The sequence below is a fragment of the Urocitellus parryii genome, chromosome 9 (genome assembly GCF_045843805.1).
Source record: "Urocitellus parryii isolate mUroPar1 chromosome 9, mUroPar1.hap1, whole genome shotgun sequence".
Lineage (NCBI taxonomy): Eukaryota > Metazoa > Chordata > Mammalia > Rodentia > Sciuridae > Urocitellus > Urocitellus parryii.
This window is the reverse complement of record NC_135539.1, coordinates 132,037,261-132,050,679: the sequence shown is the minus strand read 5'-3', so window position 1 is coordinate 132,050,679 and position 13,419 is coordinate 132,037,261. Positions and strand designations below refer to the sequence as shown.

The 13,419-nt window shown below is 42.0% G+C and overlaps 2 protein-coding genes across 2 annotated transcripts in view; both read right to left on the bottom strand.

Moving 5' to 3' along the window:
* Shcbp1l (SHC binding and spindle associated 1 like) overlaps nucleotides 1-4,582 on the bottom strand; it is a 36,094-nt gene extending 31,512 nt beyond the window's left edge. Inside the window, exons 1-2 of the mRNA XM_077802867.1 lie at nucleotides 4,154-4,582; nucleotides 2,291-2,440 (exon numbers count right to left, since the gene is read on the bottom strand). Coding sequence (XP_077658993.1) covers nucleotides 2,291-2,440; nucleotides 4,154-4,582 — 579 coding nt within the window. The remainder of the gene's footprint in view (nucleotides 1-2,290; nucleotides 2,441-4,153) is intronic.
* Nucleotides 4,583-11,869: 7,287 nt separating this feature from the next.
* LOC113185676 (dynactin subunit 6) lies at nucleotides 11,870-12,455 on the bottom strand. The gene has a single exon (XM_026392890.2). It carries the CDS (start codon nucleotides 12,440-12,442, stop codon nucleotides 11,870-11,872), a length of 573 nt encoding a protein of 190 aa, XP_026248675.2. The 5' UTR covers nucleotides 12,443-12,455.
* Between the last annotated feature and the right edge of the window lie 964 nt (nucleotides 12,456-13,419).

The following is a 13,419-nucleotide window of genomic DNA, read 5'->3' as shown; positions in this document are numbered from 1 at the left end:
AGAACATGTGGGAAAGTAGCCTTTGAATCACCTCTTTAAAAGCCCCCTGTTCCTGCTGATAGGCAGAATCACAGCCTTCAGAACAGAAGTTCCCTGTGTTTCTCCTTTGCTAGCATAACAAAACTTTTTTCCTTTTTCTCAAGAAAGAGAGAGAGAGAGAGAGAGAGAGAGAGAGAGAGGAGCAAATTGCTAAGTATGGTGGTACACACCTGTAATCCCAGTTACCTGAGGCTAGATCAGGAAGACTGCAGGTTTGAGATCAGCCTGGGTAACTGGGTGAGACGCTATCTCAAAATACAATAAAAGGGACTGGGGATGTAACTCAGTGGTAGAGCACATGCTTACCATGTGCTCTGGTTTAATCTTTAGTCACACACACACACACACACACACACACACACACACACCCCACAAAGGAAAGAAACAAGAAAAAGGTGGGAGGAGTGGTTTCCACCCTGTAGAGAACAGTGGGATGCCACGTGAGGACCTTGAAGAACAAGGCGGCCAGGAGCCACAGAGTGCAGATAGCTCCTAGAGGCTGGAAAACCTAAGGAAACAGGGCTCCCAGAGCCTCAGAAAAGTGCACAGTCCGGCCTTACACCTTGATTCAATCCAGTTAAGCCCATGCCACATTCTGACCCAAAGAATTGTAAGATAATAAATTTATATTATTTAATCCACCAAGTCTGTGGTAGTTTGTTGAGGCAGCAATAGAAAAATATTAGAGTAACTAAAAAACAAAACAAAAAAATATGACAGATTGGGATCCATAGGAATAAATGATTGTGGCTTCAGAAGCACGTTGGGTAACACTGCTGACACTTCAGCTCAAGTAAGAATAAAGAAGTCAACGCACATAAAACACCAGTCTGAATTGTGCAGCACTATCTCAAGAGGTCCCAAGAACTCATCTTGTTTCACTACCACATAATTAAAAGAATTAGAACTCGCCAACATACTGTCTGCTTTTCCCTATGCCCTCTCTTGTACGTGTGTGTGTGTGTGTGTGTGTGTGTGTGTGTGTGTGTGTGTGTGTTTTGCTGGGGATTGAACCCAGTGGCTCTACCATGGAGCTACATTCCTAGTCCCCGTTTCCTGAAGCACATTCTCCTCTTATTTTATCCAGATGAAGAAAGTGAGAGAAGCTATAAAAAATCCAGGAAAAGAGTGTTCAGAATCTGAGATGAGCAAACCTCCAAGAAGCAGTATTATTGACAAATTAATTCCAAGACTCTTTTGTATTCTTTTGTAATCTCTATGACTAGAAACATGCCATTCTTTATCTGCAAAACTGCCACTAACTTACTTTTCCATAGAACAGGTATTTTTAAATTGTTTTCAAGTACTGTCTGGTGTCAGGAGTTTTAGTTTTTCTTGTGACTCGATCTACAGATTTGAAATATCTACCTGGGCAGGGGTACCAGTTGTAATTATAATAGTAATTTTGATACAAAGACAATTGACCTTTAAGAAAATCAAACTTACAATATAAAATATGCCACAATGTTTAGCTTATAGACCTAACAGGGCAGAATCTTAGATGACAGTTTTACACATTGATTATTATTTACTAAAAAAGGTATTTTTCAAAGGAAAAAAATCTCAAACTTTGCCAATAGTCTTTGGTTATTGTTTTTTTTATTGGTGCATTATAATTATACATAATAGTTGAATTCATTTTACACATTCATACATTCACAAAATATAACAATATAATTATATTTGTTCCATGGTACCTCCTTTTCCCTCCCCCTGGTTAACTAAAACGACAATTTCATTTACAGCTGAATAAAACTCCGTTGTGTGTATACAACACGTTTTCTTTATCGACTCATCCATTAATAGATACCTAGGCTGATTCAATAATTTAAATTATGCCAACATTTTTTTGGATCCATTTTTCTTTCCTCCTCTGAACTAACTAACCTCATAATTCAATCAATGAAGATTAAAGGAAACAATGGGCCAAGTTTGTTAAGGCTAAATTACCAAATTTTCAAGATTATTTTTGCTGTTTTTATGTTATTGGAGCAACTGGACTAGGCTAATAAATATTGTCTAATAAATATTGTCTGATACTACTGGATTCCACTTAATTATAACTGTTTACAAAAAAACGTGTGTTGATATTCACCCTTATCTTCTTTTTAAATCTTAACTTGCTTAGAAACTTAAAACCAAAGTAAACTTGTGTAAATCTCAAACTCCCAAATTAATAGTCATATTTCAGTCTTTGAAAGGACAGACAATTTCAGAATTCAAAGAACAAAGATGAAGTAAAATTATTTACCTCCACCAGTATACCAACATAAGGGATAGACGTTTCTTCATATTTCACAAAGAATAACTCAGGATTAGTCTTCCAGACTCCAAGCCACTTGTCTTTTATTTTTAACTTTTCTGATAAGTATTTACTCATAGCCTCATCAGCATCTTCTGCCTAAGAAAAGAAAAAAAATATATGAAATTACAAGTATAAAACAAATATTTTGACTCCTACTTAAAAATGGGGAATCAATATCCTCTTAAATAGTGATAAATGTAAAAAATTTATAGATTTTTTTTATTGAAACTATATTTAATGGAAAGTATCATAAACCTTAAAAAATTGAAATAAATTTAAGAGATCTAATCACTGGGCACAGCAATTCAGAGACGGGCTATCTACATTTTTATTTTGAGTCCTCAAGTCATTTGTTTTATAATCCACTGAGTAGAAGGAATGCAATTACACATATTAAAACATAGCAATTATATTTTAAAACAGAGAAATTATTTATGACCTAAATATTTAAGTCATATTCAGAGCTGGGCAAGGTGGCACACACCTGTAAACCCAACCACCAAGGAGGCTGAGGCAGGAGGATTTCTAGTTAAAGGCCAGCATCAGCAACTTATCAAGGCCCTGTCTCTAAATAAAAAATAAAAAGGACTGAAGATGTAGTTCAGTATTAAAGCACCTCTGGGTTCAATGCCCAATCCTTCTGCCCCTTCCAAATAAAGAAAACATATTTAATTCATAAAAATTTAAAATAGCACACCATTTGATAAAATAAATGAGCATCAGGCATGCAATAAATGCCCTTTTGATTTTTTTAACTGAAATTCAGCTACTTCAAGTGTGATAATCTAAGCTAGTATAAAACTCAGTCCATAGACCCTGTCTGATTAATGACACAAAAATTTATGTAAATATCTTTCTATTGCCTTTAACAGACTTGACCTTTTCCAACCCTCAAGTCAATATCAGATGTAAGTTGGTTATTTGCAGTCCTAGTTTTACCATAATGGTGCCTTTAAAAATAAAAATTTCTTCTGATTATAAAATATGGTAAAGTTTCTGGAAAATACACACACAAAAAAATCATTCCTAATTTTGGCAGTCAAAGATAACTGGTATGGGTATTTTGGTGTATTTTTTTTTCAATATTTTTAAGTAGTTTTTAAATTGTAGGTGGGCATAATACCTTTATTTTTATTTATTTTACTTTATTATGTGGTGCTGAGAATTGAATCCAGTGCCTCACACATGGGAGATGAGCCCTCTACCACTGAGCCACAACCCCAACCCTCTTTCAGTACTTTTTCTATGCATATATCTACCCATCCATTTGGAAATGTTCTGTTTTGTCTTGTTCTTCTTCTTCTTGTAAAGCAATTCATTCTACAATTCTTGAAAACAGTTTTTACAGCTGTATGGTTTTCCATTATATGAAGCCACTGTAATTTTTTTTTTTTTTTACTGTTGTTGGAAATTGAGTTTCTATTTTTAAAATTTTATAATATCACCGCAGTGAGTATACTTGCATTCAAATTCTTCTGCTATAACTCCAATATATATATATATATGATATATCACATATATATCGCACATATATATTTAACACACAATTTTTGCTCTACTTGGTGTTGACAGGTATTTTCTTTGCAAAACACGGTGGGAAAGTCAAGTAAACCTCACCTTTATGAGCTTAATTTACGGTCAACTGAAAATAATCGGGGTGGGCCTGGGATGTAGGCCAGGACTCTCAGACGCCCGCGCACCGGGGCTGTCCCTGGAGCCGTGGGTCCAGTCCCCGGGACCCTCCGGCGCCCTCTGGGAGGCGGGCGTTCCTCTGCCAGGCGCAGGCGCTCTGCGGTCCGCTCGACTCACCTTACAGCCCAGCAGCACCTGGTCGCAGTACAGCGCCACCTTCTCGTCCCGCCACATGCCCCTCATGGGGGACGCAAAGACGGCGGGCAGCGGCTGCGCCTCCTCCGCGTCCTCCTTGGGCGCCGACAGGAGGGGCTCCTCCTCCTCCTCCTCCTCCTCTTCCTCCTCCTCCTCCTCCTCGGCCGCCCGGCCCGCGGCCTCCGCCTGCGACGCGGGCGGGAGCTGCAGCCGCCTCCGGGCCGCCTCCCGGCTGGCCTTGCCCTTCACCGGGCGCGGCGAGGCCACCACCGACCGCACCGGGGACGCGGCGGCGTCCTTCAGGGTGGCCATGGCCCCGGGCGACGCGCAGGCAGCCTTCTCGCCTCGCCTGCCGGGGCTGATGATGCGGACCGAGTCCTCAGGCCCGCCAGCCCTGGACCCCGACGCCATCCCCGCGGCACCCCGGGGCCATCTGCAGCCGTTAGCCGCGTTTCCCGCGCTGGGCCGCGCCGGCCGGTGGGCACGGGCGCCGGGGCCGCGCCGGCCGGTGGGCACGGGCGCCGGGGCCGCAACGGGCGCGGGGGCTCGAGGGTCGCGCCTGCGCGGGGAGCGGCAGGGGGCCCGGCTCGGGGGGCCGCGGTGCCCAGCCGGCGGGACGCGGCGAGGCGCGCGGGCACGGGCAGCTGCAGGGCGCCTGGGACGGTGCTGTGCCCCCGCCTCGCGCTGCCCACAGCCGGCTGGGCACCCACCCCACCCTCGCTCTCCCACCCTGCCAGCCCCGATTCCCGGCCGGAGCCGGTGTTTCTTAGGGTCACACATGTTTCAGGGTGATTGTGTCACCCTCCAAGTCACCCTGACCTAACCAATGCCCCACCTACCTACACACCTATCTGCACAAACGCAACCTGAAGGAAGAGTATTTTTATGCTGGGAGGCGATTGTGACTGGAACCTTCTGGTTATTACTGGACAAACGCCAGTGAAGGATCCAGCCTACCTCGGTTTCCCTGTATCTATTCACAGGGTTCCCAAACAAGATGTCCTTTGCATTTTAATCAGGACGCTTGCTTTTTGTCAAGATGTAGTGATGCCGAGCAGAACAAGTTAGTCGGCTTTCTTGTCTCTGTTGAGCTGCTCAAAAATTCTCACATGAAATAGTACATTATGTAAGTGTTCAACTGGACACAAATGTCCAGCTGAGAATAATGTGTGCAAACAATCTCACAACGAAAGTCTGCCCAAGATAGCATATTTCAGAAAACAACACAGACGACTCATTTCTGGTAGTTTACCGTGGAATGCACACGGAGCCAACTGGAATAACGTTTGTTTACAGTCGGGCTGAGCGCTGGGAAAACACCTGCGAGCCTTCTCAGTCATTTGGAAGGACACTGTGTTAAACTCCGAGTTTATTTTGAGGAAAACATTAGTGTTAATATCTTGTTGCTGTAGTTCAGGGAGTAATTACAAGCTGCATCATGTTTTGACTCTAAATTTATTCTTTTTGTCAGGAGTCCTGGACTTTTCAAAAAAAATTAGACCTAACTATATAGATTTCACTCACCAAAACTAAGATCTATTACTCTAGTGTTCCTTAAACAAATAGTTTGTTTGGGGGGCTGGGGATGTTGCTTAGTGGCAGAATGCTTGCCTAGCATGCACCAAGCCCTGGGTTCAGTCCCTGGTACTGAAAAAAAAAAAAAAAAAGACCCAACTATATCTATCTATCTAACTAGTTAGATATGTACACGGAATACATATATATATATTTCTCTTGACAGATAAAATTTCCAGCTGTCCTGAAATTTGAGTTTTGAAAGAGAATTACATTATAGGAATCTAAGCCAGGGGCATAATGGAGGTGGAATGGGGTAAACATTCCAGGCAGAGAGTAATTAGTGGTTTTACAGAGAGATAAAAGAACTTGGTCTAGGTGGATTGGTATAACTGAACTAGAAAGAACAAATTGGGACAAAATCTCAGGTTGGCAAGCTATGCAAAAGCTGGATCACAGAGGGTTATACATATGATGTTAAGAAGTTGAATTCTAAGCCAGGTGTGGTGGCTCACACCTGTAATCCCAGTGGCTAGGAAGGCCAAAGCAGGAGTTTGGCAAGTTCAAAGCCTGCTCAGCAATTTAGTGAGGCCCTAAGTAACTTAGTGAGACCCTGTCTCTTAATAAAAAATTAAAGTGCTGGGAATGTGGCTCAGTGGTTAACTATGCTTGGGTTCTATCCTTGGTACCAAAAAAAAAAAACAAAAAACAAAAAACTGTTGAATTCTAGTCATATTGATAAACTCCCTTATTCAATGTTGTGTTCCACTCCCAACTCCATTACTCTCAGTATCCATTCTCATATTGACCAGTCCATTCCGTGTGTAGTCCTTTTCCCTCCTTAGCCAACCCAGCAGTTCCCTGGCTACCTTACCCTCTTTATTAGATTGGTGGCCAAAGATAGATCCCCAGGCATAATGGCATGTGGTCTTCAGAGGCAGATGCTATGCCTCACCTTTAAGCATGGCGAATATTAGCCTCTCACAGGGAGAAATGAGCTCAAAGGTTCAGGGAAATCTAAGGATTGGATATTTTCAAGTGCATCAATCAAGATGTCCCCAGACCATCTCAGCATCCATGTCTTCCCCATTAGAATCTGACTTTGGTGTAGCAGTCCTGTTCAGGCTAAGTGCTTATCTTTCCCTGAAACAATATTATCCATATAAAAACCTAGAACCCAGGTTTTTTTTTTTTTTACCCGTTAGCAGGAAATAGGTATTTTTATGTGTTAAAATATAAGTCTTCTTCAGGGCTGGGGTTGTGGCTCAGCAGTAGAGTGCTTGTCTATCACATGCCAGGCCCTGGGTTCGATCCTCAGCTCCACATAAAAAATAAATAAATAAAGGTATTGTGTCCAACTACAACTAAAAAGTAAATATTTAGACAAAGTAAACCTTCTGACTTTCACGACTCTCTTTAAATTGGCAATTAATCACTTCAACCTTCTTTTGTTTTTGCCAGTGACTCAATAAGACCCAGCAAGAGCCATTTGATTTCATAGTCCTTATAACAACAGCTACTCCCACAAAGCTTTCCACACTCCTGAAATACTACAGCACGTGCACGTTCCCTTTCCTTTCACTAACTATGAGGATTTTAACAACTTCACTTGCATAATACGTACTCTACAGAAAATGACAGGATCCTCACTGACAGCTGGCTGCAAGGCTGTCCAGCCTCAACATATAATGTACTTCCACACCAACTGTTTTAGGATGGGTTTCCCAGGAAACAGACTCTAAAGCTATGTTTTGCAAGAAGAGGATTTGGAGGAGTGCTTTGGAGAATCTCACCTGCAAAGGAACAAGAGATACAGGAATAGGCAGAGAAAGTTGTGGAAGTTATTTATAAATGTGAAGCATTTGTCACATTTTCAGGCATTCTTACTGGGAGCGCTGAACTGGAATGACTCTTTGGAGTTCTCCTACCTAGCTCCAGGAGGAGGCTTTTGCATCTTTACATTTACCAGTCATTAGATAAGGGCTGCCTGCAGAAAAGATGAGTTACCTTGTTCATCAGTTCCCACAGGCCAAAGGCTCCTCCCAGACAGGGACTCTGTGAGCGCCTTTAACAATCTACCATCCCAGCAGTCAGGACGGTGAATGTCTTCATTCTAAAAAGACTACTGGGGCACCACAGCACGGTAAGCAGTTATCAGACCTGGGATATGAGAGGGATTAGAACTTGGCCAAAAGTATATTTAATGCTGACTTAGCATCTGAGCTCTTGGCCTGGAAGCCAGGGTTAGTACGAGCTTTTGAGATTACCGTCTGGAAGCCAATCCATCTTAGGTTTGGATATTGACAAAAAACTAGGCCACTATACTAGACTGCAAAGTGTTAGTCCCCCCTCCCCCATCCGTTAGGTTAGGGCTCAAGTAAATAGAGGATGGAGACATGCAAAGAACTTGAAAGGCTGACTGAAGGTTCTGAAAGCTGGTCTTATTTGGTTTCATGTCTTGCTCTTTTCCTCCTGTGCTTTCTCTCAGTTCATTTCCTTGCTGAAATTACATTGTATCATTATATCAAAAGCACTAACTCACTGGTCATGGTCGCTCAGACCTGTAATTTCAGAGGTTCGGGAGGCTGAGGCAGGAGGATCCTGAGTTCAAAGCCAGCCTCAGCAAAAGCAAGGTGCTAAGCAATTCGGTGAGACTTTTGCTCTAAATAAAATACAAGATAGGGTTGGGAATGTAGCTCTCTGGTCAGCCAGCCTTGGGTCGATGGCCTATGGTGTAACCATAAAGTTTCTTTTAAAGCCTTGCTTTCTTTGCCTGTAAAATGGGACTTAAATGGCAGTGTTGTGCTAATGAGTTTTGTGTATACTCAAGGTCTAGCATGGTGCCTGACATATGACAGGAATGCCACCAGAGCAATCCTCACATTTTATTAGCAATTCTAATGAGCAAGCCCTCAGTGCTATTGGCATGGGAGGGGGCATTTCCTCTCTTTTGCCTTGGAGATTTCCCCTTGTACCAGCTCTTCCTTGACATTCAAGTGGAAGATGCACGAGCTTGCTAGTTGCATGGGGTATAGGTGGAAAGGGTGGGCTGCTGCTGGCCTTGAGTGGGCATTAGGGCTCAGATTGACCTACAAGCAACATGAGACTCTTGAGTCCCTGCAGCTGTGGGATAGTTGCACATTGGGTTTTTGTGGCCCAAACCTCCTGGTCTGGACAGGCATGGTGGCCCACTCCTGTAATCCCAATGGCTAAGGTGGCTGAGGCAGGAAGATCGCAAATTCAAAGCCAGCCTCAGCAATAGCAAGGCACTAAGCAACTCAGTGAGACCCTGTCTCTAAATAAAATACAAAGCAGGGCTGGGGATGTGGCTCAGTGATCGAGTGCCCCTGAGTTTGAGTTCAATCCCTGGTACCCCCCAAAACAAACAAACAACACCCTCCTGGGCTGGCCTTGTTTCTCAGAAGGCTCTTGATTGGGATGCTGTGTTTTTGCTGAATTGAATGTAAGAATTCTAAGGCCCTGGGAGTCTTTATCTCTTGTTTCAGGGATCTGACCAGTAGCCACTGTCCTACCTTGCTCCTACCTTGCTCGTACTGTTTTCTTCACATGGCATGCCCTTCCTGTGTGTTTCCATCTGTCAGAATTCTTCTGGGCCAGCTTCCAATACATGGCCCTAATCAAAATTAACCTTTCCCTCCTCCATGTTCTCAGAGTGTTCTTAGAGCAGGCTGGAAACACTTCTACTGCAGGGACATTTATATTTTTTATCCCCAATACTTAACACAATGCTTGGAATTTAACTGGTGAAAGTTTTAAGCTGTGGATAACAATAGGGCACAGTAAGTACCAAAAATTCTTTTTCAACTTTAAAAAAAAAATCTTTATTTTGTTTGTTTATTTTTATGTGGTGCTGAGGATCAAACCCGGTGCCTCACACGTGTGAAGCAAGTGCTCTGCCACTGAGCCACAACCCCAGCCCTCTTCTTCAACTTTTGGATAGAAATGTACATCTGTTCTTCTCCTACCAGATTGTTACCTTCTTGACAGGTATCAAGTTCTGCTCAGGGCTGTCACATCACAGCATGTCAACATATGTATACTAAATTCTTCAGATCAGTGTGTATATATTGGGGGAAGGAGGTATCTGGTGGAGCTCTGATTAAATCCATAGACTGTCTGCAACATAGAGATGGTACAAGTTACAAAACCTTATCCAAAACTCAGAACTCATTATTGTCTACCAGAAAAAAAAAATATTTCTGAAGAAAACTTCTTTTCTTCCTAGTTCACTGCGAAGCAAAAAGTAGGCTTGTAAATTTTTTTCACCCTGCAGTTCCCTGGTGAATGTATAACTCTTCAAGATCTTTTTTCCTTTAGAAGTAAATAGTAAGACTCTGATAAGTAATAACAGTTGACCCTATGAAAAACAAAAACAAGTAAACAAATCCCAAAAGAAATAACTAGATGAGTCTGGCATTTCAGAGATCTAGCTAGACACAGAATTTCCTTACTATAGGGACTCAAGGTCAGGAGCAAAGCAGATCCACTTGATGTGGATCTATCCAGGACCAGAGTGTTGTATAACTAGATCTGGAATTGGAGAGTATCCTGGAGAATTGGAGAGTATCCTGGAGAATTGGAGAGTATCCTGGAGAATTGGGGAGTATCCTGGGCCTGGAGGATAACCTCTCCTTTTGTCCTCTGATGACCACCCAAATGGCTTTAGGTAAAGAGTTACGACCAGAATTAAGAGAAACTGAAGGATCCTACCAACAATAAGCTTGAGTGTTCACAGAGGAGAAAGGAGAACAACAGTTAATTTAATTTACAAATGTGTATGGAGCACCTACTCTGCTGGTATGGTATTTGGTGTTGGTGGTATAGCAAAACATAAAATGCTCTGAGCTTGCCTTCCTGTAGGGGAAATAATAAATATATGTATTTTTAGAAGCCCACAAAATTGTGAAGAAAATGGAAACATGTATCACCCCAAAATTTGCATGTAAAATCCCAGTGGGTCAAAAGGCCAAGGCAGGAGGATCTCACGTTCAAAGCCAACCTCAGCAATTTAGTGAGGCCCTAAGTAACTCAGTGAGACCCTGTCTCTAAATAAAATACAAAAAAGGGCTACAGATGTGGCTCAGTGGTTGAGTGTCCCTGAGTTCAATCCCTGTATCTATCCCCCCTAAAAAAAAAAAAAAAAAACTTGCACGTGAATATTTGTAGCAACATTATTAATAATAACTCCCAATCAAAAAAGAACCTAAACATCCATTAACTGACAAAGAGATTGGTAAAATGTAGGCATGGTCATACAACAGGATATTATTTGGTCATAAAAAGGAATATCGATACATTCTATAACACGGCCAAACTTGGAAAACATGTCAAGTAAGAAAAGTCAGTCCCAAATGCCCACATAATATATAATTCAACTTATATGAAATGTCTGGAACAGACAAACAAAAAATAGATTAATGGTTGACTAGGGCTATTGAGTAGTGAGGAGGGAGAAGGGACAGAGTGTGGGAAGAAATGCGAGATGTTTGCTAATGGGCCCAAGGTTTCTTTTTGGGGTGATGAGAATAGATTATATTTATTGTGATGATGACTGCAAGACTCTGAAAACTAGAGAGCATTGAGTAGTGTGCTAGACCTGTGCGCCTTATTTCTCAATTTGAAAAGCTAAATATATAGTATTGTTGAATGATGCTGAGAGCCATGCAGAAGGCTAAAAATGCAGAGGGGGTGGAGCAGAGCAGGAATGGGGGAGTTGCTTTGGAGGGTGGGCCTGGGAATAACAATTTTTATGTAGAGTAGAGAGGGGAAGCTCTCACCCACAAGGTGACATTTATTTATTTATTTATTTTGTCATCAGCAGTTTTATTTAGTTTAGCATATGCTAGAATATAATACATAACCTCATGCCATTTCTTATCATGGGTAGCCTTTTACATAATTAATTTGTGCCTAACATTTTATATAACAAAAGAAACAATGAATCTGTAAATTATCAGAAAAGAGCATAGGTATAGGAAAATAATACATTTTTATATAAATTATAAAGGACAGTTACAATGGAAATCCACTAATTTCCTCTCTCAGTTTTATCAAATAAAGTCAACACACATTATTCTGTGGGCTGCTAAGAATGTACAAACACTGTGGCCCTTTCGAAAGAGAGTAGTCAAAGAGGGAACGCTATCTTGATATACCCTGTTCTCAGTTCTTAACTGCAGTTGAGCTTCCTTTCATAGTCTTCTTTAGGTGGTGATAACTTGGCAAGATTTTCATCAAGAAATCCAGTTGTAGAGTCTGGGGCTGTGGTCGCTCAGTTTGCACCCGACGAAGGCAGTCTGCACCATAGATCACTGTATTCTCAGGGATGACTTCAAAAGTATTTAGGTTGCAACAAGCCCCAATGATGCAACCACTTGTCAATATTACATTTCTGCCTACATATGCTTTTGATTCAATGACATTGTTATCCCCCATTTTCATGGCTTGGGAATAACAGCCAACTTCAAACACATTGTTGGTGCCAATGATCATAGGTTTAGGTTCTGGATCTTCAGTGTCAGGAGTGATATTATCTGGATGAGCATTTATGATGAGGGCCTGTTCTTCTATCAGGTTACCTTCACCAATCACTATTGGCCCAGCTTCAGCAATAATTCGTGCTTTGGGGTGAATCACTGTCCTTGGTCCTATAGTAACATCTCCTCTGATTTCACTTTCTATACATACAACTGCTCCGGGAGCAATCTTCACACTCTTTTGAGTCTTCTCCGCCATTGTACGGGCCTGATCTACAAGGTGACATTTAAATGAAGATGGGAAAGAGTTTCAGAGAAACTCTTGGACTTGGACAGCTTCAAGTAAAGTATTTTTCCATCAGCAAATGGTTCCCAAAGGGCAGTTCAGTTATCAGGAACATAGGCAAATAAGGAGTAACTACATTTTATAAAGTAAATGCCAACTAACATCTTATTTCCATCTTTCTCTATGTGGCAAAGACCTAAGGAAGTTTTCCGACATTGGCTGGAAAACACTAAATGAGTACACCTGAAGATCTAGGAATTTTCAAGTTTCGTATGGTGGAGTCTTGGTTTTTATTATTTTGCAGGTACACACAAGAGGATGCTGTGAATTCATTTATTTTTTTATGTTTCCTCAATGGAACAGATAAATAAGTATTAACAAACATTCCGGCCAGCAATTTATTCTCTAATAATTTATTTTTCTCTCTTGGGACACTATTTTTTTCTTCCTCCCCTATTGGACGTTGACCTCTGCAGCATGTATCTCCTGACTTTGGCCAGAGGAGGGCACTGGAGAGCTTTGGCTGGCGCGGCCGGATCCCCAAGGGCTGGGCGGGGCCTGAAGCTTTCCTGCGCCCCAGCAGCTCCCCAGCCGACCGAGCAGCGCCTTGCCCCGGGACAAGCTCGGACGCATCTCTCTAAGGTGTAACTTTTCCTTAAACTCCAGCCTTATGTTCTGCTGAATCCTCAGCCTTTAACGAGGTGTGCCAACCCTTTCACACTTGTTATGTCCTTAGCTCTTTTTGAGGTCAACACAGGATTTTAATTTTACTTTACATAAACACACGAAAGAAAAAAAAATCTCCAAACAGGTTTAAGAGCACGAGAACTACACTAATGAGAGGCAGGAGAGGGTAGGAGGAGGAGGCACAACCTAAAACCTCTGAGGAAAGCCGGAGGTAAAAAGCTAATGGCCTAAGCTTAATGGCCTAAGGGATTTTGCATTTCAGC

Excerpts from the sequence above, each read along its gene's own strand:
- LOC113185676 (XM_026392890.2), bottom strand. The coding sequence starts at position 12,442 with ATGGCGGAGAAGACTCAAAAGAGTGTGAAGATTGCTCCCGGAGCAGTT.